General features: G+C 41.1%; 1 protein-coding gene across 3 annotated transcripts in view; it reads left to right on the forward strand.

The window, feature by feature from the left end:
* The window catches only part of GADL1 (glutamate decarboxylase like 1), a 139,406-nt gene that overhangs the window by 32,424 nt on the left and 86,180 nt on the right, over positions 1-20,802 (forward strand). For all 3 annotated transcript variants that reach the window (XM_045007085.1, XM_045007084.1, XM_045007087.1), the window contains exons 2-6: positions 12,052-12,224; positions 13,121-13,247; positions 15,754-15,844; positions 17,447-17,553; positions 20,025-20,140. In XM_045007085.1, coding sequence (XP_044863020.1) covers positions 12,052-12,224; positions 13,121-13,247; positions 15,754-15,844; positions 17,447-17,553; positions 20,025-20,140 — 614 coding nt within the window. The remainder of the gene's footprint in view (positions 1-12,051; positions 12,225-13,120; positions 13,248-15,753; positions 15,845-17,446; positions 17,554-20,024; positions 20,141-20,802) is intronic.

Raw genomic sequence — 20,802 nt, forward strand, 5'->3', positions numbered from 1 at the left:
ATACCAAGGGTTTATGTTTCAGGGCCTCATCTTACTACAACCACTGTTAAGATGTACTTTGTTGAAGCAGAAATTTTGTCAAATGTACACTATGAATGAATTAAAAAAAAAAGGGTCAGGAAACAGACTTATTTTGGCTGCAACTGAATTCATAAAAAATAACGACACAGAGAAGAAATTTGAAGTTTCCTGATAATTATATACTTCTACATTTTAACTTGTGTTGGTTAATGTGTGCTGTTTTAGGAAATGACTGCTTCCTCAGCTGAATTTGCAAAGATTGGTGTTTAAATATGTTTTTAAATGATCAAAAAAAAATAACACTTGCATAAAATTAAAGGCTGTCATGCATTGCTTTTAAAATCACGTGGGAAGACCTCCATTTAAAAGGACCTATGTCCAGTTTTCCCTTGATGTTCCAGTGAATAGCAGAGGAGTCAGAGGGCATTTCTATAGTTGTTTTGGGACCAATGGATTGGAACAACCAATCAAATTTTAGCTATTTGAACATGTTATGGACCCGAAAATATCATACGCAGTAAAATATTCATTATTAATGTGACCATTTTTAATTTACATAAGAACCATTTTATGTCTGTTATACTCACTACATCATTTGCAGATATTAAACATGAGAACATATAAGCAGGCTGCATCTCATTGGGGTCAGGGAGTTAGGATTTCTATTTCATACTCAGCACCTGCCATTTCTCAGTTTCTATTTAAGATGAATTCCAATTTTCTTCAGCCTCTTTTCCTAATTTGAAATATAACAGCATGAATCACTCTTTCAATTACTTGGCTGGAACATCAAAATGTCATTCTTAAATATTAACACCCACTCCTGAGCTGTAGTGTAGAACCCTGCTACTTTGTTTTTGGTTATTTTTGGTTGGTGGTTTTTATTTCATTTTTAAGATGTCCTGCTTGATACTGTCATGCTTAGTAAGCACTTGGTGGGCAGGCTGGTTGGGCAGAGGCATAATGCTTTATAAGCACTCGCACTAAGGGTACGTCTACACTACGGGACTATTCCGAATTTGCATAAACCGGTTTTGTAAAACAGATTTTATAAAATCGAGTGCGCGCGGCCACACTAAACACATTAATTCGGTGGTGTGCGTCCATGGTCCGAGGCTAGCGTCGATTTCTGGAGCGTTGCACTGTGGGTAGCTATTCCCTAGCTATCCCATAGTTCCCGCAGCCTCCCCCGCCCCTTGGAACTTCCGGGTTGAGATCCCAGTGCCTGATGGGGCAAAAATCATTGTCGCGGGTGGTTCTGGGTAAATGTCGTCAGTCACTCCTTCGTCTGGGAAAGCAACGGCAGACAAGAATTTCGCGCCTTTTTCCCCTGGATTGCCCTGGCAGATGCCATAGCATGGCAATCATGGAGCTTTTTTTGCCGTTTGTGACTCTCACCGTATGTGTACTAGATGCCGCTCACAGAGGCGATTCAGCAGCGCTACACAGAAGCATGCTTTTGCTTTTGCATGACAGCAGAGATGGTTACTAGCCATATTGCACCATCCAAACCCTTCCATAAATTGGAACTGAGGATGATCATGGCTACCAGTCCTTTTGTACCATTTGCTGCTAGTGCCCCTGGTCAATCAGCCAGGGGCGCAAAAGCCAAGAGTGGTTACTAGCCATATTGTACCTTCCATCGTTTTGTACCATTGGCTGCTGTCATAAGTGCCCCTGGCCGATCAGCCAGGGGCGCAAAAGCAAAAATTGGGAATGACTCCCTGAGTCAATCCCTCCTTTTTGGTATAAAAAAATAGAATCAGTGCTGTCTAATATAGGCAAGTGTGCTAGAGAACCACCTGCTCTGTGTCAGAGCCTGCAGAAATTATTATCTGTATGCTATTCACAGGGGGTGCTCCTGTAACAACCCCACCTGTTGATTCCGTTCTTCCCCCAGCCTTTCTTGGCTACCGTAGCATTGTCCCCCCACTTGTGTGATGAATTAATAAAGAATGCAGGAATAAGACGCACTGACTTGTTAGTGAGAAATGAGTGGAAGGCAGCCTCCAGCTGCTATGATAGTCCAGACAGGACATTAAGCAGTGTGTAGGAGAGAAGCCCAGCATCCCACTGCTAGTCCAGGGGCAACTGAATCTTTTCTTTACACATGAAGGGTGGGGGCTGATGGAGCTCAGCCCCCTGTTGCTATGATGAGGATGGTTACCAGCCATATTGCACCATCCATCCACCAGAAAAAATTAGGGCCAATAGGCTGATGACGAGGACGGTTACCAGTCCTTTTGTACCATCAGCTGAGGCTGATGATGAGGATGGATTTCCATCTTTTTGCACAATCAGCTTATGCTGATGATGAGGATGGATTTCCATCATTTTGTACCATCAGCCGCCCATGACGAGGGGGGAGCAAGGATGTTGGTGTTGAGTGCTGCACTATCGCGTCTATCTGCAGCATTCAGTAAAGATAGGGTGACATGTAAAGAGTCAGAGGATTGTTTTACCTTTCGCTTCTGGGGGTGGGTGGGGGGTGGGTGAGTAGATTGCCAAGCTATGCCCTGACCCGCGGGCACTGTGTTTGACCCTAGAAGCATTTGGAGCTCAGCCAAGAATGCAAATAATTTTAGGAGGCTGCAGGAACTGTGGGATAGCTTCAGTCCTCCAGTCCATGCGCATCCATTTGATTCTTTGGCTTTCCGTTACGCTTGTCACGCTGCAGTGCGCTGAGTCCCTGCTATGGCGTCTGTCTGGAGATTTTTAAAAAAGGATTCTGAATTTCATCTTCTGTAACGGAGCGCTGATAGAACGGATAGAACGGATTTGCCTGCCCTTACAGCGATCACATCCGCATGGTCCATGCGGGAGCTCTTTTTTTTATTTTGATTTCGGACTGCATCGCCACCCGTGCTGATCGGAGCTCCACGCTGGGCAAACAGGAAATATTCAAAAGTTCGCGGGGCTTTTCCTGTTTACCTGGCCAGTGCATCCGAGTTGAGAATGCTGTCCAGAGCGGTCAGTGGTGCACTGTGGGATAGCTCCCGGAGGCCAATACCGTCGATTGCGGCCACACTAACCCTATTCCGATATGTTAATACCGATATTAGCGCTACTCCTCTCGTTGGGCAGGAGTACAGAAACCGATTTAAAGAGCCATTAAAATCGATATAAGGTGCCTCCTAGTGTGGACGGTTGTGGCGTTAAATCGGTTTTAGGCTCCTAAAACCGATTTAAACGCCTAGTGTAGACCAGGCCTCAGACTGCATATGTTCAGGATTCTGGAAACAACTAGGGGCAGGACGTGGCTCCTGATGAGGCTGCTTCGTGTCAGTCTGCACGTACATTGCTGCCTTAGCTGCCTGACCACAGATTACCCAGCAGAGAGGAATTTTTGAGTGGCATATGGCTGGCATAGCCATGTCCACGCCATCTCCTCCTAACCCTTCCTGTCATGTGGGGCAAATCAGGTATGTGGGAGGGTAAAAAGGCTTGTTCAAAGCATAGTTGAACTTCAGCGATTCCCATCTACTGGAACAGGGACCGTTGCAGCCAGGCACAAGTTAGCGTAGCCAGAGGCTGCACTAGCCTACATCCAGGGCAAGTTGGATTCTTGCCAACTCTGGGATTTGTGTGTGGTAAAAGAGGTCTACAGCACCTCAGGCTCTGCACCATAAGGTTCACCTTTGCACTATTACAAACCTGGGGCTGTTGTGTGCAGACTGTCCATGCCCTCTTTCCTCAGGCCATGTCCCCTTCACCAGCAGCAGGGAGGAGATGTGGTGTAGGAGCCACTATGCCAACTCTACAACATTTGAGGATTTCCTTTGCAATGTTATGGGGCCAGAGTGGTGTCATACAGCTGCTTTGGTGCCCTGGGTGGATCACCCAAGTGCAACTTTAAGCACTGTATGAGGGATTCTGACAAACTTTTCATCTGTCATCTTTAGCTGTTCCTTCGTAGCAGGCCTGAGAAATAGGTTTACCACAAAACAATATATTTTGCCTTATCATTGGACAAGCTTTACTTTAATCATGGACATTTACAAAGAAATTATTAAAAAAAAATCTATATCACGAGTGAATTCCCTGGCATACATAACAATGATCATATAGCACAGCACAGGTTAAGTTCTAATATTATAATGTGCAGCATGACAATAACAACAAACCAGTGTACACTGGAGGGCGGACAGTTCAAAATTGAATTTGTCCATTTGTTTTTAATTTGCTTCATACAAAAGATGCAGAATACTTTTGGAGGGAGTACTAGCAATTAGTATTTAATACAAGAAAGAATTTTTACAATTTTGAAAGGTTGAATCCAAGATTTAAAATTAAAATCTATTTAGGATGAATGCAGATGAAGTTAGCGAAATGAATGTTACAATTTGTGATTTACTCTTTTGGGTCAAATCCCGTTCTCCTTACTCACTTAGTCATGAGACTATTTTATGAGCAATCTGAGCAGGATTTAGTGCTTTATATTTAGATACAAGCTGTGTGCCTCACAGTGCAACCTCTCACCCATCCCCCCTCTAGTTCTGTGTCTCCTGTAAGTAGTAAATCTCCCCATGACATTTTATTCTACTCAAATAAATGCTGTTAGAATTTGTCAAGCACAAGGCTCCAGTTTCGTTTTTCAGAGTGAGAATATAGCAGCAAAGGTTTTTCTATTTTATGGAAACACAGAATCACATATTTAACTGTTAATAAGGCTTGCGTAGTGAAAAAGATGGTAACATCAAAGAGTATTTTGTTTTTGTGTGTATTGTTTCAACTTTAGGTGCTCACATTTTCTGCTTTCTTTTGAGGAAAATAATATTGATAATAAAAATTGAATGTTGGTTTGAAAATATTAAGCTTTTGAGATAGAACATTGTACTTTCAGAATGAAATGTCAGAATCATGTGCTTTATCCTGCTCCTGCAGAAGCCAATGGCTAAATCCCCAGTTGCCTTGAATGGGAGCCGGATCAGGCCCTCTGTTTGTCACAGGCCATCTTGAGCAGTCAGTAATCCTTAATCTCAGATTTAGAGCACTTCTATTTGCTAATGTTTTGGCATTGCTTCTAGCCTTGAGCCATTTACCTGAAATTGCACTTGCTGCTGGTGTACTTTGTGTGCCTTCTCTCTGACTCAGCTTAGAATACTGCTTCCAGCTTTTAAAATGCAAAACAAAGAAGTTTGTCACTATCACGCCATCTGTAGATCATGCGCTTATTATTACATAAGACACATATGGGGGAAGATGCTGTTTTAGCATGTGGGCTTCATATGAAACACAAAGGGCTTTCTTAGACCCAGTGTGTGTGTGTGTGTGTGTGTGTTTAAAACTCTGTTGTTTAGAAGGGGCTTTGAAAGCCCACTAGAAATACACAATAAAGTAATGCTATTTTGACCATGATATTTGGAATAGTCTCTAAAAGGAAAAGTGTAGTTAAAAGCTTTAGGTCTTCATACAGTTTAAAATGACATTGTTGGTTTTGAGGCTTGGAAAAATGGGTATTAAGAGCACACAATTTAAACCAGCTACCATGTCATTTTAAAGTGAAAACTAAAGGTTGCTCCAAGTCCAGTATTGCCAATCCAGAACATTTAAAAAAACAAACCATGAGTTGGGCCCCCAAAAGCCATAAGTAAGGTCCTACTAAATTCACAGTCCATTTTGGTCAATTTCACAGTCAGAGGATTTTAAAAATAGTAAATTTCATGATTTCAGCCATTTAAAGATGAAATTTCATGGTGGTGTAATTGTAAGGGTCCTGACCAAAAAAAAAAAAAAAAGGATTTTGGGGTGGGAGTCGCACGGTTATTGTAGGATGGGTTGGGGCACTGCTACCCTTACTTTTGCGCCATTGGCGGCAGCGCTGCCTTCAGAACTGGGCAGTTGGAGAGCAGCAGCTGCTGCCAGAGAGCCCAGCTCTGAAGACAGAGCCGCCACCAGCAGCAGGACAGAAGGAAGGGTGGCGTGGCATGGTATGGTATTGCCACCCTTCCTTCTGCACTGCTGGTGGTGGGACGCTGCCTTCAGAAGTGGTCACCCGGCAAACAGCGGCCGCTCTCCGGCCACCCAGCTCTGAAATAATCACAGAAGTAAGGGTGCCAGTACTGCAACCCCCCTACAATAACCTTGTGACCCCCAATGACCTCTTTTGAGTCAGGACTTCCAAATTGAGAAATGCTGTTCTCTCCCGTGAAATCTGTATAGTAGAGGGTGAAAGCACACAAAAGACTAGATTTCACAGTCTGTGACGCATTTTTCATAGCCGTGAATTTGGTAGGGCCCTAGTCATAAGTTTTGCTTAAAAATTGTGAGATTTAAAAAAAAAAAGTTTTGGGGTTTTCCTGGACTTTTGAACTTCTAGGGTACATTCTGGTCACGTTTTCACGCTTTGCTCTGTAACCACGAGGGATACAATTTACTATAAAAATCTTAAAAATTGAAATCTCAGATTCTCATGTAAGAGTAGCGGCTGGGGCTTAAAGTAAAACATAATTTTTACAGCAAGTCTTTCAATATTTGTAAGAGTCACAATACTTTAAGTCCACATTTTGGTCTGCAAAACTCAAACCCAGCCAACACAGAAAATGTGCATATTTAGGGCCAAATTCTGCTTTTGGGTGCAAACATTTGTGGTTCCTATTAATTTCCATTGAAGCCACATCCATATGGTATATTCCAAGCTAGAATTTGGCTCAGAGGCCAAAGTGGAAGTCTATAGCCAAAAGCTATTGAGAAATTGATTGAGTAAATGGAGAGCATGTTGTTCTCCAGACTAATTTAAGAATGTACTGAGGGCCAAGTCCTAACCTCCTTAGTGCTTAAACAAGTAAACTCACTTTTAAATGAATGGGAATTTACCTGAATAAGGGCTGATGTCCCTTGCAATCTGCACATAAGTCTAATCCTTTCTGTGAGGGTGGAGGAAGAAGCAGGAAGGAATCAGCTGTCTCCACAGCATTATCCTCTGCCCCAGGATCTGCAAACATCTGTCTGGGGACCGGTAACCTGTCAGTGCAGAAAGGCAAGGCTGGGAGAACACCTACTGTTACCTTACAACCAAACCCATGGGAAAGTTAGTGCAGAACAAGGCTGCACTAGCTTTTCTGCAGAGCCCCAGGAGGGGTTGTTCTAAGGGCAATAGAAGATGAGGAAGTCCTGGCAGCATGTCTCCATTTGGGCTAGGAGATCTGAGGTGGGCCTGATTCAGTGGCACAAGGGTAGCCTCGTGGCTTTGGCACAGCCTCTGTCATCCAGGCCTGTCGAGAGAAATTTTGGGCCACGGTACATCATGTTTTCTGGGGCCCCAACTCCTCCCTTTTCACCCCAGTTACAGATTGTTCTGAGAGGCCTCAGTACAATTGCCCCCCTGCCCCTTCCCCACTGTTCATCAGCCCTGCTGACCTCTGCAGGTTCTGGGAACAGAATAGGAACTGTCTCCCCTCCCTCACTTCATTTTTTCTGCTTGGAGAAAATCCTGTTCTCCCAAAAGAGCAATCTGGGGGAAACTTTGCAACAGCTGGCATCTGAGCTATACAGGTGGTATGCCTCCCTTTTGTGGCCTTCTCAAATCCTAGCCCCAGCCCCTGCTCTGTAGATCTAAATGAATGGTGCCGCATGTAACGCTCATAGCATCTCTGGAAGAGAGAGGGACAGTATTTTCCTGTGTGTGTGTAAATTCTGTTAACATTTAAGGGGGTCAGACTTACATCAAAGGGAGAACTGAATCTAAATCCAAAAATAGTCCCTAATTCCCTGTTCAGTGTGCCCAAAGAGCAGGTAGGTGTCTTCCCATTCCTCACTAAACCCAGATCCTGCAAATCTTTTGAAATCTATCAACTTTGTTTTCATAGAGAAAAAACTCAGACTTTTTAAAGCTGGACATTGTGTACAATGCTCCTGCTGAGGTGTGCTCTAAGGCAAGATGGGAATTGACCTATGTGGCTTTCAGTTGAAGAAGGGATGGAATATTACTTGCCTGTTAGTCAGGTTCTATGTTGGATCTACAAGAGAACATGTATCTTTTTAATTAAGTTTGGTACAAGAGGGCATTTTATCAACCTAAATTTACCAATTAAGAGTCATATTCTTCCCTCAGACAGTATTAAAAGTAAAAATAATACTTTTATAGATGCACATTCTAGCTTCCATTAAAGTTGGCAAGTTCATAGGAGGACTGACTGGCCACTTCAGGTCAGAATTTGATCTTATTTGTCCTAATAATGAGAAGAAAATTGAGTAGCTTCTTTGTGCCTGCAGAAAGTTAATGTCATGGGATTGAAAGGATTTCTTTATGGACCTACAAACTGCATCCGTATTTCTAGGGTATATTTTGTATTTCTTTTGCTTCCTCCATGTGGGAATGTGAATTGTGACTGATATCCGAAGTGAATGTGCTTCATGCTGTCAGGCAGCATGCTGGAAATAGGCAGTCATTTATTTAGGCCAACATAAAGGGTCACATGTTTGCTTCTGCTGGGAAGTGCAGATAGGAGCAAAAAAGAATTAAAAATTGACAGGAGAGTTAAAAAGAATGTGAAGAGGGAGAGTGGGGCTGCCACAGTTTGCTTCCCCACTCCACAGAAGCCTAGACAAGCCCCTCTATGGCAATAATGCAGCATCCTGGCTAGAAAGTTCTTGATCATGCCTGAATGGGACCAGTGAACAGCCACCTCTTGTAACCCAGTGGATATTGGCACATAAGTTAATGTGATCCCTTGCAGCATTCACTTTTGTGCCATTTGCCTGTAGTTTCATTGTCACTTTGGAGAGGACTTTTTTATTTTACAGGCATAAGCAAGAGAGCCAATGATAGCACTGCTCCTTAAGGAGCCAAACTGTTGATGGGATCATGGAGCAATGTGTAGGAGCAGCTCCTTTGTGGAGCCAGAGCTTTCTTTTCTAGAGATTCCTTCAGTAATATGTAATGATAAAATACCTCAGGAAATGGGCTGAATTAATATCTCTGATTTTAAGCCAGTGTTTCTCGATTTATGTCACTGGAATTACTTATGATTTATATAGATTCAAGATCAAAATCAAGTCCAGACTGACGGACTTGATCTTGGATTTTCTTGCCTTTTTGTTCTGGATGATTGGAGACAAAATAATCATAAGGGATCTATAGAATAATGATTTACCCTAATGCATCATGGACAGGCTTGGAATGATTGATTTTTTTTTAATTGGTAAATGCTGGTAAACGTTTATTTCACTGTACACACACAAAATGATGAACAAATATATTTGATAAAAATGTAGATAGGCAAAATAAGAAAAATGCTGCTTGCAAACTTACTGAAGTTTGATTTAAGGATATTTACTTTGTTTATTTTGACATGTGATGATGTCAGCCCATTTGTGTTTTAATGATGACAAAGCTTTAACTTTTTGAATCTTCTAGTTTACTGTCATTAAACACCCCTTAATTTTCCCAAAACTGTGACTATTGAAATTAATAAACATTGTGAAAAATGTTTAAAAATAAACATCAATATTATCTGTTGAAATTATGAAAAAAAATAAAAATTGAATTTTGTCAAGATTAATAATGGGATATCATTGCATAAATCAACTTCATGCCCTACCATTCCTTCTCATGGTAAAGTCAATAGTGGAAGGGATAGCGAACTCAGAAAACCTGGCAGAATTTTTCTCAATGCTTCCTACATGTGGAAGAGGGCTGGGTACTGAGAGGTGAAGATGCTATACTTTGCCTGTCTCTCTCACTACCTCATCCCTTTTTCCCCTTCACCTTCAAACTCACAGAATGTGCAGTCTACAATCTTTACACCGAGTTCCTCTCCCCCAACTTCATCTTGGGTCCCCCTCAAACCAGATTTCTGTCCTCTCCACGCCACCAAAACTGTTCACATCAAGGTCTCTTATGACTTCTTCCTACTCAAATCTCAGGGTCTCCACTTCATTCTCATTTTTCTTGACCTCCCTGGTGCATTCTGATAGTGCTGACCACTCCCTCCTGCTTGAGATGTTGTCCTCTTTTGCCCTATTGAAGTATCGGGTTCGCCTGCCACATCTCTGGTTGTACTTTGTGTCTCTTTTGGTTGGTAGTCTTCCCCTCCATCACTTTCCAATGGGAGTTCCCACAGGGCTCTGTCCTAGACCATCTCTTCACTCTGTGCTCCCTATCTATGGGTAACCTTATCCACTCACATGGCTTTAACTACCACTTCTGCACCCATGAATAGCCGCAGAACTACCTGTCCACTTCTGGCCTGTCTTTGTCTGTTCAATCACACATCTCAGCCTATTTCTCTGACATTTCCTCCTGAATGTGTCACCCTCCACTTTATGCTCATCTCAGCCAAAATTGGACTCCTGGTCTTTTCTCATGAGATAAATAAGTGAAGTAGGTAAGTAGATGCCTTAGTCAGCTAGTTTCCTAATGATATAAAAGCAGTGTGGCTTCAGGAAAAATCTATGAGGGAATGATGACAAGGGCTTTGAGGATCACCTCAGGAAGTGCATCCATTGCATAGGGTGGTAGGGAAGAAAGCATTGAGATGGTTGTGGGAGAAGTGGACAAGCAAGATACGGCATCATTGGAGAACAGATCAGATGTGGGGCGATATTATGAGATCAGGAGGAGTAGAGTTGGGGAGGGGCTTTGACAGCAATTGCGAGAAGCTTGAACTTGATGCAGTGGAGAAGGGGGAGCTGGTGGAAGAATTGAAGGAGAGGGACAATGGTGGTGTGGTCAGAACAATCAGGCTAGATGTTGGGAGGGAGGGAGTTAGGCGCATAAGGATGCTAGAAATGATGCTGGGAATTGTTCCATGAGGAAAGAAAAAGGGCTGAATGGTGGAGGAAAGGTCAGAGGAGAAAGAAACCTAGTGTGCTTAATATGGAGCTAATAAGCCAGGTGCTTGTCACCTCCCGCATCTTTTTTTATTTCAGGCTTTATGCTCTTCAGGCAGGGACTATGTCTTCCTCTGTATACTATGACCAATTCTGTGCCCACAATTCAAGAAACATGTTGATTATTTGGAGAGGGTTCAGAGAAGAGCCACGAGAATGATTAAAGGATTAGAAAACCTGCCTTATAGGGACACACTCAAAGAGTTCCATCTATTTAGCTTCACAAAGAAAGAGTTAAGCGCTGACTTGATTAACTTATAAGTACCTATATGAGGAACAAATATTTAATGACTCTTCAATCAATGGGCTCTTCAATGGGCAGAAAAAATCCAATGGCTGGAAGTTGAAGCTAGACAAATTCAGACTTCAAATAAGGTGTAAATTTTCAATGGTGAGAGGACTTAATCATTGGACCAATTTACCAAAGTTTGTGGTGGCTTCTATGTCGCTGACCATTTTAAAATGAAGGTTGGATGTGTTTCTAAAAGATCTGCTCTAGGAATTATTTTGGGTAAGTTCAATGGCCTGTGTTATACAGGAGGTCAGATCAGATGATCATAATGGTCCCTTCTGTCTGTCTAATCTAAAAATTAATGAAATTAGATCATTTCTATTTTTAAAGCTGTTCCCTTCCTATTCTGGGGTCTAATTTTGCATTCTTAATGCATGCAAAGATCCATGGCAACTGTTTCCCTAAGGACTTCATTAATTACACTGGGCTATGTGTACAGAGTTTAATACGTTGTCAGTAGTGAGAGATTGCTTTTTTCCAGCTTATGATTTAACTCAGTGGCTCTCAACCTTTTCAGACTACTATACTCCTTTCAAGAGTCTGACTTGTCTTGTGTACCCCCACGTTTTATCTCACTTAAAAACTTACAAAATCAGACATCAAAATACAAAAGTGTCACAGCACACTAAATACTGAAAAATTGCTTACTTTTTCATTTTTACTATATCATTATAAAATAAATCAGTTAGAATATAAATATTGTACTTACATAGTATACAAAGCAGCATAAACAAATCATTGTCTAGGAAATTTTAGTTTGTACTGATTTCAGGAGAGCTTTTTATGTAGCCTAGGCAAATATCTGAATGAGTTGATGTACCCCCAGGGGTACATATATCTCTGGTTGAGAACCACTGATTTAGCTGCTCAGGCATCACTTTAACCAAGTTGTATTTCTTTTACAGTTGATAGTAACAAACAGGAAATATTCCAGAGGACGAAGAATGCTGTCTTGGTGAATGGTGTCATTCTGAATGGCCCGATAACAGATTCAAAAGCAGGAGAAAAATTTGTAGAAGATGCCTGTAAGATCATAATGGAAGAGGTCATACAGAAAGCTGCTGATGTAACAGAGAAGGTAAAACCTTGGAATCAGTTTGAAAATATATTGTAATAGATATGAGTGATTAAAAACTTTAGCTTTCCAAGACAGCTGAATTTTATAGCACATAAATGGCATTGAACTTGCTTTTAGTGTGTGGTTAGGTTTTGAAATAAAATATAGCTGTCTGGATTTAAAAATGTGCATCATGAAACCTTTTAATAGCATAATTAAATTAAATTAAAATATACATTTGCAAGAAAATGTTTCCTACATTACTTTGAAATGCCATTTTTTTTGTCTTGGGGCCAAATTTACCCTTGAGTTTGCTGAGCCTGCAGGAGCATTTGTGTCAGAGATGGATTCCACCCTGAGGAAGGGTGGCTATGGTACCACTGGAGGAGGGCAGCATTACAGACTTGTCTGGGTTCCATAGTGCACTTATTTGCAGAGGCTATTTGAGAGAGGTGCTGGACAGGTAGGTCTTGGCCATTTGTGGGCTGCATGAGCCAGCTCCATGCCCCTGGCACAACAGCATTTGAAGACACTGGGATTTCATGGGGGTTGCTGAAGGCAGAATTTGGTCTACAAGTTTATTACGCCTAATAAAGATATAAGAAGCGGAAGCAACTCATCTTGGTTTCCAGATTCCAGGTTGAGTTTGCAGCTCCAGCAGTTAGAAAAATAATCTTTTTGCTTTTAACCAGAACAAGTTTGAGCAGGGAGTCCCTGAGACACAATAAAAATAGGATCCCATGAGGCCATTTTTACAGAGTTGCTGTTGAGAGTAGTGCTGCACTTTTAAGTGCAATTTTCTTACTTTGGAAACCATTACATTACAGAATCCATTGGTGAGTGAGATTATATTACCATAACATTTGTCTTCACCTCAGCCAACATGTATTAATTGCTGGCATTTCCCCCATCATTAGGTTTGTGAATGGCAGCCTCCTGAAAAACTGAAAAAACTTCTCGATCTGGAAATGAGGGATACTGGAGAGCCCCATCAGAGACTCTTGCAACTTTGCCAGGACATTATTCGATACAGCGTCAAAACTAGTAGGAATTTGAGTTCTAATTGTGTTACCTTATTACCCTCAAAAACTCTGAAGTCAGGGTATTTTCTCCTAAACTTTGTTACCCTTCAGGAAAGAAGGTGACTTTTTGCTATGTCAACATTTTCTACGTGCCTGTAACCATATGAAAGCATATGAATGCTTTCATTGGCTGTTCTATAGCTGTTTGCGTAAATGCTGGCATAAGTAATTCTTCTCTCCTTCATATCTAGTCCTTATTGTAAAATGAGAGTATCATACCTGCCAAGCCACCTGGATCCTCACAGTGATCAGATGGATTTCTGAGAGGGACTAAAATCTGTATGATGACATTAAAAAACCCTGCGAGGGATTACCATTGATGTTAATGGGAGACTCTGCTATTCTAAAGTCTCCTGAAAGACACCTTTGGCCTCTAGACAGGTATGGAATATGATATAACAATTTACCAAATCAGGCAGGAGAAAGACCTTTATGAATCCCCAAGACCTTTGCATAGGACTTCCTGCTGTCTGGTTGGTGAGTAGTGATGTCATAGGCACTGCCATTTAATGCAACTAAGGCAAGATTAAGTCAGCCTGTTGGTCAAGAATGGCACTGCGTTTACTGTTAACGTATAGCAACCAGTCTGTTTGCAAAAGGAAAGTCAAAACCTTAATGCATGCTTTAAATCACTTTTTAAATGTAATCAGGTGACTGAGTGAGGTATATACTGGCTATTTCACAAGTGGATACAAATTTCACCTGGAGCATAATCCTGCTACATGCTGAGTATCCCCTTGTAAAATTCTGGTCAGCCCCAATTCCTGCTCAAGACAATGGGGGATGAGTGCTCAGCATCTCAGAAAAGGCACCCAGCACCTTGCAGGATTGACCCCACTCAGATAACCTTGATGAAAAGCATTCTGTATAACCAAATATTAACAGAAAGAAATGAGTAATATCTGTTTAGGAAATAGGGTAGTGTATCAAAAGCCTAGTTCGAATTGCAGAAGCGTAGCTACATATCCTATACTCACAGTGTATTTCAGAAGGTGTGAAGGACATTTGATATAAATTACTGGGTATGTTTCCTGCTAAAGATGCTGTTGTTACAGAATAAAAAAATTATTTTGAGAGTGAGCATATGTTTTTGAAGAACACAGAAATTAGCAGTGCTTATCTGAAGAGTCGCATGCAATATTAATATGCAGATGTCAATACAATGTCAGTGGAATATGTTATCTTCATTTTGTAATTTTTCTTTACGTTTTCATTTGTTGCACTGTGCCACCTTAGAAAATGAATTAAATACAAAAGCAAGATGCACAACTAATGTTACCCTAACTATAAAAGCTACCAAAAGCTTAAGATTTAAGGCTTCTAGTCTGTCATGAATTCACCCTGTTTTATAATACCTAGTTACAATGTGGTGAACTATAGTCCAGATGGTAGCGGACCATGAACTGAATTGATTTTATGATGAAAACTTTTAGATTACTTTAACATAATTTCTCATTATTGTTATTTATTTAACAGTGCAGCACCCCCTATTGGTGCCACTTAAATTAAGGTAAAAGACAGTTTCTCTCTTTCTCTATATCTTAGAAATTCTGGTAAAAGAAAGAAACACAATTTTAAAAAAGGAAACATTTAGAAAAGCATTTCCAGAGAGGTTGGCTCTTTAAAGTAATTTAACAGGGAAATTAAAAAACAAAAAACTTCCCCTGAGGTTGGCAGGGAGGGGTATGAAAGAAGAACACTGATGGGGTAAATGAAAATTATCTATAATATCATTCCATTTGTGTTCAAATCCTGCTTGCAGTACTCACCTGAATAGTCCAACTCACACAAGTAGTCTCACTGCAATATGAGAAATGACCAATGAGGATTGGACAATCATATCTTAAATAAGTAAAGTTGAGTGCAGGGTTAAAATGGAAAGTGAAATTTAGGAAGTCAAATGTAGAGTGCAGTGTCAGACTGCCCTCAACTCCTGCCTCGCAAGATGAGTCTGTACGTGTAAATTCTAGAACTGGTCAGAAAATGGTGATTTTTTTTCAGCAGAAAAAATAAATGAAAATGAGAATTTTTTTGTTAAAATTTTCAGTGGAAATTTTTTGGGTGGGGGGTGTCAAAACTGAAACTGGTACTCTCTATGAAAGTTTTTGTTTAAACTAAACCAAATTTTCCTTCAGAGGTTTCAGCAGGAAGTTTTCAAGCAGCCTTAATAAATTCACCCCTATGAAGAAGGCCAGCAGGAGGCATAGGTGCTATTTAAGTCCCACTTACACCTTGTTTGAGCACAGTTACAAATTTCACCCTTTGTGAAAAGTTTTGCCAATCTGGGGAAAGAAGAGAACATCACAGGGACACTAAAGGGACAATCAAGTAAAATGCTGCTGTTTGGCCATGTAGTATGTTTTAATCTATATACCTGCATCCTGTGGTCATGCAGTAGAGATGCTGTTGTGTTTATTTTCACTTGTGGAGTATACTGGAGTACTTATGTTTCATTTTTAAATCTGCAGATCATCCAAGATTTTTCAATCAGTTGTATGCTGGTATTGATTATTACTCTTTAGTGGCTCGTTTCATTACAGAAGCATTAAACCCAAGTGTGTAAGTGTATCTCTTTTGTACTCATTGAGATGACCCTGGAACACTATAGTAACATTCCAGATTTTTTTAAAATTATGAATATCCACTTCAGGTTTCTGTTTACAGTAACACAGAGGACTTTTAGCAGGAACCTAGGGTTAATAACAGAGTTTGGTTCTGTATCACATAACCATATACTTCAACAGAAACTTGGCCAAGCTGTTGGAGCCGTTTTCAGTCTGTGGGTCTTAATTTAGGAGTAAAGATCCCCCACTGAAGGGCTTTTGTTTGTCATCCCTTTTACCTGTAAATTTATTCCTATTTAGGGGATCTAGATGTGCTATTTAGATATGCTTTTAAAAACAAACTTATTCAGATAAAGGCTGTCCTCTCAATGAGCAGGACTTTGATTGCACTTCCATCAGTGTAAATCCAAGTAAATATTCAGTGGTGGTGTTTGGGATTTATGCCATTATAATGGAGATCAAATATGCTCCGGGGTGTTCAAGGTGCAGCTAGTACAAATGTTATTTTTTGTTTTCATAGTGTTTGTTTGGTATGAAGTGTTAAATTGATACATTTTTCTTTCTTGGCATCCCGAAGTTATATGCCCTTAAATAAACTTTTCCCATTTTGAGACTGATATTTTAAAGTTGATCCAAAGTTAGGACTGATGTTAGCTGAACTGTTGTAAGCATGCCCAATGGAGTCCTTCAGCCACCTTCAGTATTTGCTCCACATAGTATTAAGTATGGGCACTACAATGAATTTGCACAAATGTTATATATGTATATGTCCAAGCACTACGGGGAAGATAGAACCAAAGTCTACAGTCCAAGTACGATTGCTTCAGGTAGGGAGAGCTTTCAGTGTTTTGAATGCCAAACTACAGAAGCAACAGGAGCTTCTACAGTTCAGCACCCACAAAAATTTGTCTAGTTACATTCATGGATGTTATGTTTTCCATACACATTTTCAACCTGAGTGACTTCTGTTTTTGATGAAGAGAACAACACACTAAAAAAAGCACAAAAGTAAAGTCTCCATGAGAGAGAAACAGTCTGCACTGAACTGAACACAAATGGCTTCCTGGTTGGGCAGGCAGATGTAAAGGTGTAGTAAACAAAAGGATAACTTACATAAAATGGGTAATTATCCCCAGTAGCGTATGGTTTTATTAGTTGTTATTCACTTAATCTGAGTCAAATGACTGAAATCCCTATGCATTGCTTTGAAAATGTAAAGGTCAGTGTCATGATGCTGTTAGGAACAGAGTAAATTGCCATACTGGATTAGACCTTTGGTATATTGAAATCCAGCACCAGATGCTTCAGAGGAAAGTGCAAGAAATCATACAGTAGATTGAGGTGGGATAAACTGCTACGGAGGGAAGTTTCCTCCTAACCCCATAGTTAGAGATTAGATTAAACCCAGAAGCATGAGATTTTATCTTCCTCACAAAACTTTTTTTTATCATTAACATTATAAACTTTGGATATTCTTGTTATCCATATAAATCTCCAGTCCCTCTTTGAATCTTGCTAAATTCTTAGTCTCTATGATGTCCTGTGACCATGAATTCTGCAGTCTATTGCCAATCATGATACTTTTATATTTATTCAGATATACATATGAGGTGTCCCCCGTGTTTTTGTTAGTGGAAGAAGCAGTCCTGAAGAGAATGATTGAATTCATAGGCTGGAAAGAAGGTGATGGCATATTTAATCCAGGTAAGAAAACAGCCTTCCATTTTCCGAATTTCAAACTAGCCTATAGAAACTGCAGAGAGCTACAGATTAAGAATTTTGTGATTATTTAACACATATAGTGTACTCAAAAAAGCATACAAAATCAGATGATGCAAGGACTTTGAGCTTTTAATAAAGTTATTTTACCCAAGCTTCTAGACCAGGAGTGGGCAAACTTTTTGGCCCGAGGGCCGCATCGGGTTTCATAAATTGTATGGAGGGCCGGTTAGGGGAAGGGGGTCATGGCCCAGCCCCCACCTCCGTGCCGCCCGGCTGGAGCCCGGCCACGCCCTTGCCGCCACCACACAGGACAGAGAGCAGGTGAGGCCGGGCTCAGAAGCTGTGCTGCCCCAGGAGCTCACAGCCCTGCCGCCCAGAGCACTGCGGCAGAGCAAGCGAGCTGAGGCTGCGGAGGAGAGGGAACAGCAGGGGAGGGGCTGGGGGCGAGCCTCCTGGGCCAGGAGCTCGGGGGCTGGGCAGGACTGTCCCACGGGCCGGATGTGGCCCGTGGGCCATAGTTTGCCCACCTCTGTTCTAGACCATAATAATAAAAATTCTGTGAATCTGTACAGTCACATGAAATGAAAGCAGCTGTATGGCTCAGTTAACAAAAAATTTCACAGAATGAATGCTAGAGCCCCTGGAATTGGAGCTCACCCAGTTCTTTTTAATATCAATCGTAAGATCACCTTCAGTGACCTGAGTGGGCAGCAGTCTCAGGCTCCAGTTCTCTGTCAGTATGAGCTAATCTACTCAGACTGAATTTGGAGTGAGACTGCGCCATTTAAAGTGGTCATAGTTTCAGAGGCCCACAAGTGCTTTACAAAATACATTGAGCAGGAAGTTTCCAAGCAATGTATTAGCTGTTATGGGCCACATTGTATAGTTTACATAGAGCCTGGTGCTGAGATGTGGGGTGAAGCTGTACTGCCTCAGAGGGTGATTGTGCCTCTGGAGCGTGTAGGAGGGGTGCATATACTGCACCACCCTGCAGTGCTCCCTTCTGTACGGCTCTACTGACTGCTATGAAGTGGGGGACAGCCTTTGAGCTGGTTGTCAGTCCCTATCATAGGGCTGTGATTGTGCCTGTTCCTTGTGCAAGATGCCTGACCCATGCACCCACACGAAGGTCAGGCACAATGCCCCCCTGCATTTTACATCTTTATATCAGTGTGTATCATGTACAACTTGTGCTCATCCAGCACATTTCCTGAAGGCCATTCCTGGTTACTCTTCTCTTCTGCCAGCATCTTTGTAACTATCTGCATGAAAGCCAGTCAGTGGTGTGACAGGGTACTCCTTTGTGTACACTGCCTACATTTTGGGTGTCAATGTTTATCTTACTAGGAGTGACTTGAGCAAACTTCTTTTGGTGTGATACTGTTTTGAAATGATATGAGCAGGTAGACCATGAAATATTTCTGGTTAAATTTTTTAAAGGCTACATTTTAATACCCTTTTTCTTTTGTTTAAAAGTAGCAATATTATCAATATATTTCAGAATGGAATGTAACAATTTATTCCCAAAGTCTTTCTGTACCGAATTATTAGCATCAAGATACCAAGCTGTAAGATTCTCCAACCTGCTTCCTGTGAAAAAGAAGCAAATGTTAAAATATAGTTAGTGGAGGGGATGAGAAGTAGTTAATGTATCCCACCAATAAGTGGTATAAAAGTAAATTAACCATAATTAAAGACATAGGAAATTTGTGGGAAATTATACCAAATTTGTGGATTTTTTTTGTCCCTAGATTCTGTGCATACTTTTAGAAAAACCTCTGGCATATTCTGCAGATTTTTTTTAAAGCAAATTTACTCAAAATATATCTGAGGACACTAAAAGGTTCTTTAGTACATTAATTGTATCTTTATTTTCTAGCTTCCATAAAACTGAATTTTTATATAAGCCAATCTTGCCTCTAAAAAATCCCATCTGTTTCCTTGAGCTCTTCCATTTCCCTTCCAGATCTTCTCCCAGAGATTTTCTGTTCCTTCCAGTTCCTCCTAATTGTCTCTTTCCCCTTTTTCCTTTCCAAATGGATTGAGACCTGGTTGCCTGAGGGACCATCTCTCTCTCCATGGTGTACTGCCACAGTTGAGATCAGCAGAGACGCTGGAGCTCCCACAATGTATACAAGAAGGAACTGGTGGCCGGGCATTCTCTATGAGGACTTCTTGGTTTCCGAACTCATTCCCCTGCCATTTGGTCCACTACAGCCCAGATATGTTAACCTTCCAAGCAAGCAGCAAAGCTTCCTTTTCTTCTCTCATCTCCCAGGCTGTTGAGTAAGGACTGGGCTATGATGGATATATTTACAGGCTAGTTTTGTGGTTTTAATTTATGGACTAGGTGCCCACAGCACAAGATAAGTGCCAAGAGTTACTTGTTAGTTAGAATTTCTAAAATATAATAAATGAATATGTTGTTTTGTGTGTTTTTTTGTTTTTTACAGGTGGCTCTGTTTCTAATATGTATGCTATGAACTTAGCTAGGTATAAATATTGTCCTGACATAAAGGAAAGGGGGCTTTCAGGGCTGCCAAGACTGGTCCTGTTTACATCAGAAGAGGTAAAGAAATTGCACCCATCTTCATTATAGACTTTTTATTAATGAACTTTTTTTCTTTTGCATATGCTGTACATTTCCATTGTTTGATTGTGTATAATGCTGTTCCAAGCATAATAAAAGGGTCGTCATTATACAGTGGGAAACATGGTGTGTGGAGATGTCTGGTGTTGAATTCTCCCTGCACAGAGAAACTCTCCATCTCCTGGCAATCTCTGGTGTTGGGAAAAGGAAAGGTTGTGGTGAAACTGAGCTCCTCTGTCTGATTTCCCACTGACATAACATCTAGCAGGAACATACCTCGGTAGTGCAAGTTAAAGTTGCTATCCTGCAGCTTTAGCTTATGCTGGGGCCAGACAATCGATAGTCAGAAAGCTACAACTGACTCCCTGCAGCACCCCCAATCCCTCCCCCCCGGCTTCTCCACTGGGTCTGAGCACAGCTTGGCTGCAGTGGAAAATCAAACCCAACAAAGAGAATCCTGGCAAAACCTTTCACTGAAGCTCTCTAAACAAGGCTGCTTTAATAACCTACTTTAAAGAATCTAAAAATCTCTTCCTGTTTTAAAGCTTTCAAACACAACATATGCAAAACTCAGGTGGGAGACTGTAGTAGGAGGGATGCCCACCAGCACTAATTCTCCGTCAGAGCTTCAGCCTTTAATT

This window comes from Mauremys mutica, chromosome 2, assembly GCF_020497125.1.
Source record: "Mauremys mutica isolate MM-2020 ecotype Southern chromosome 2, ASM2049712v1, whole genome shotgun sequence".
NCBI classification, from domain to species: domain Eukaryota; kingdom Metazoa; phylum Chordata; order Testudines; family Geoemydidae; genus Mauremys; species Mauremys mutica.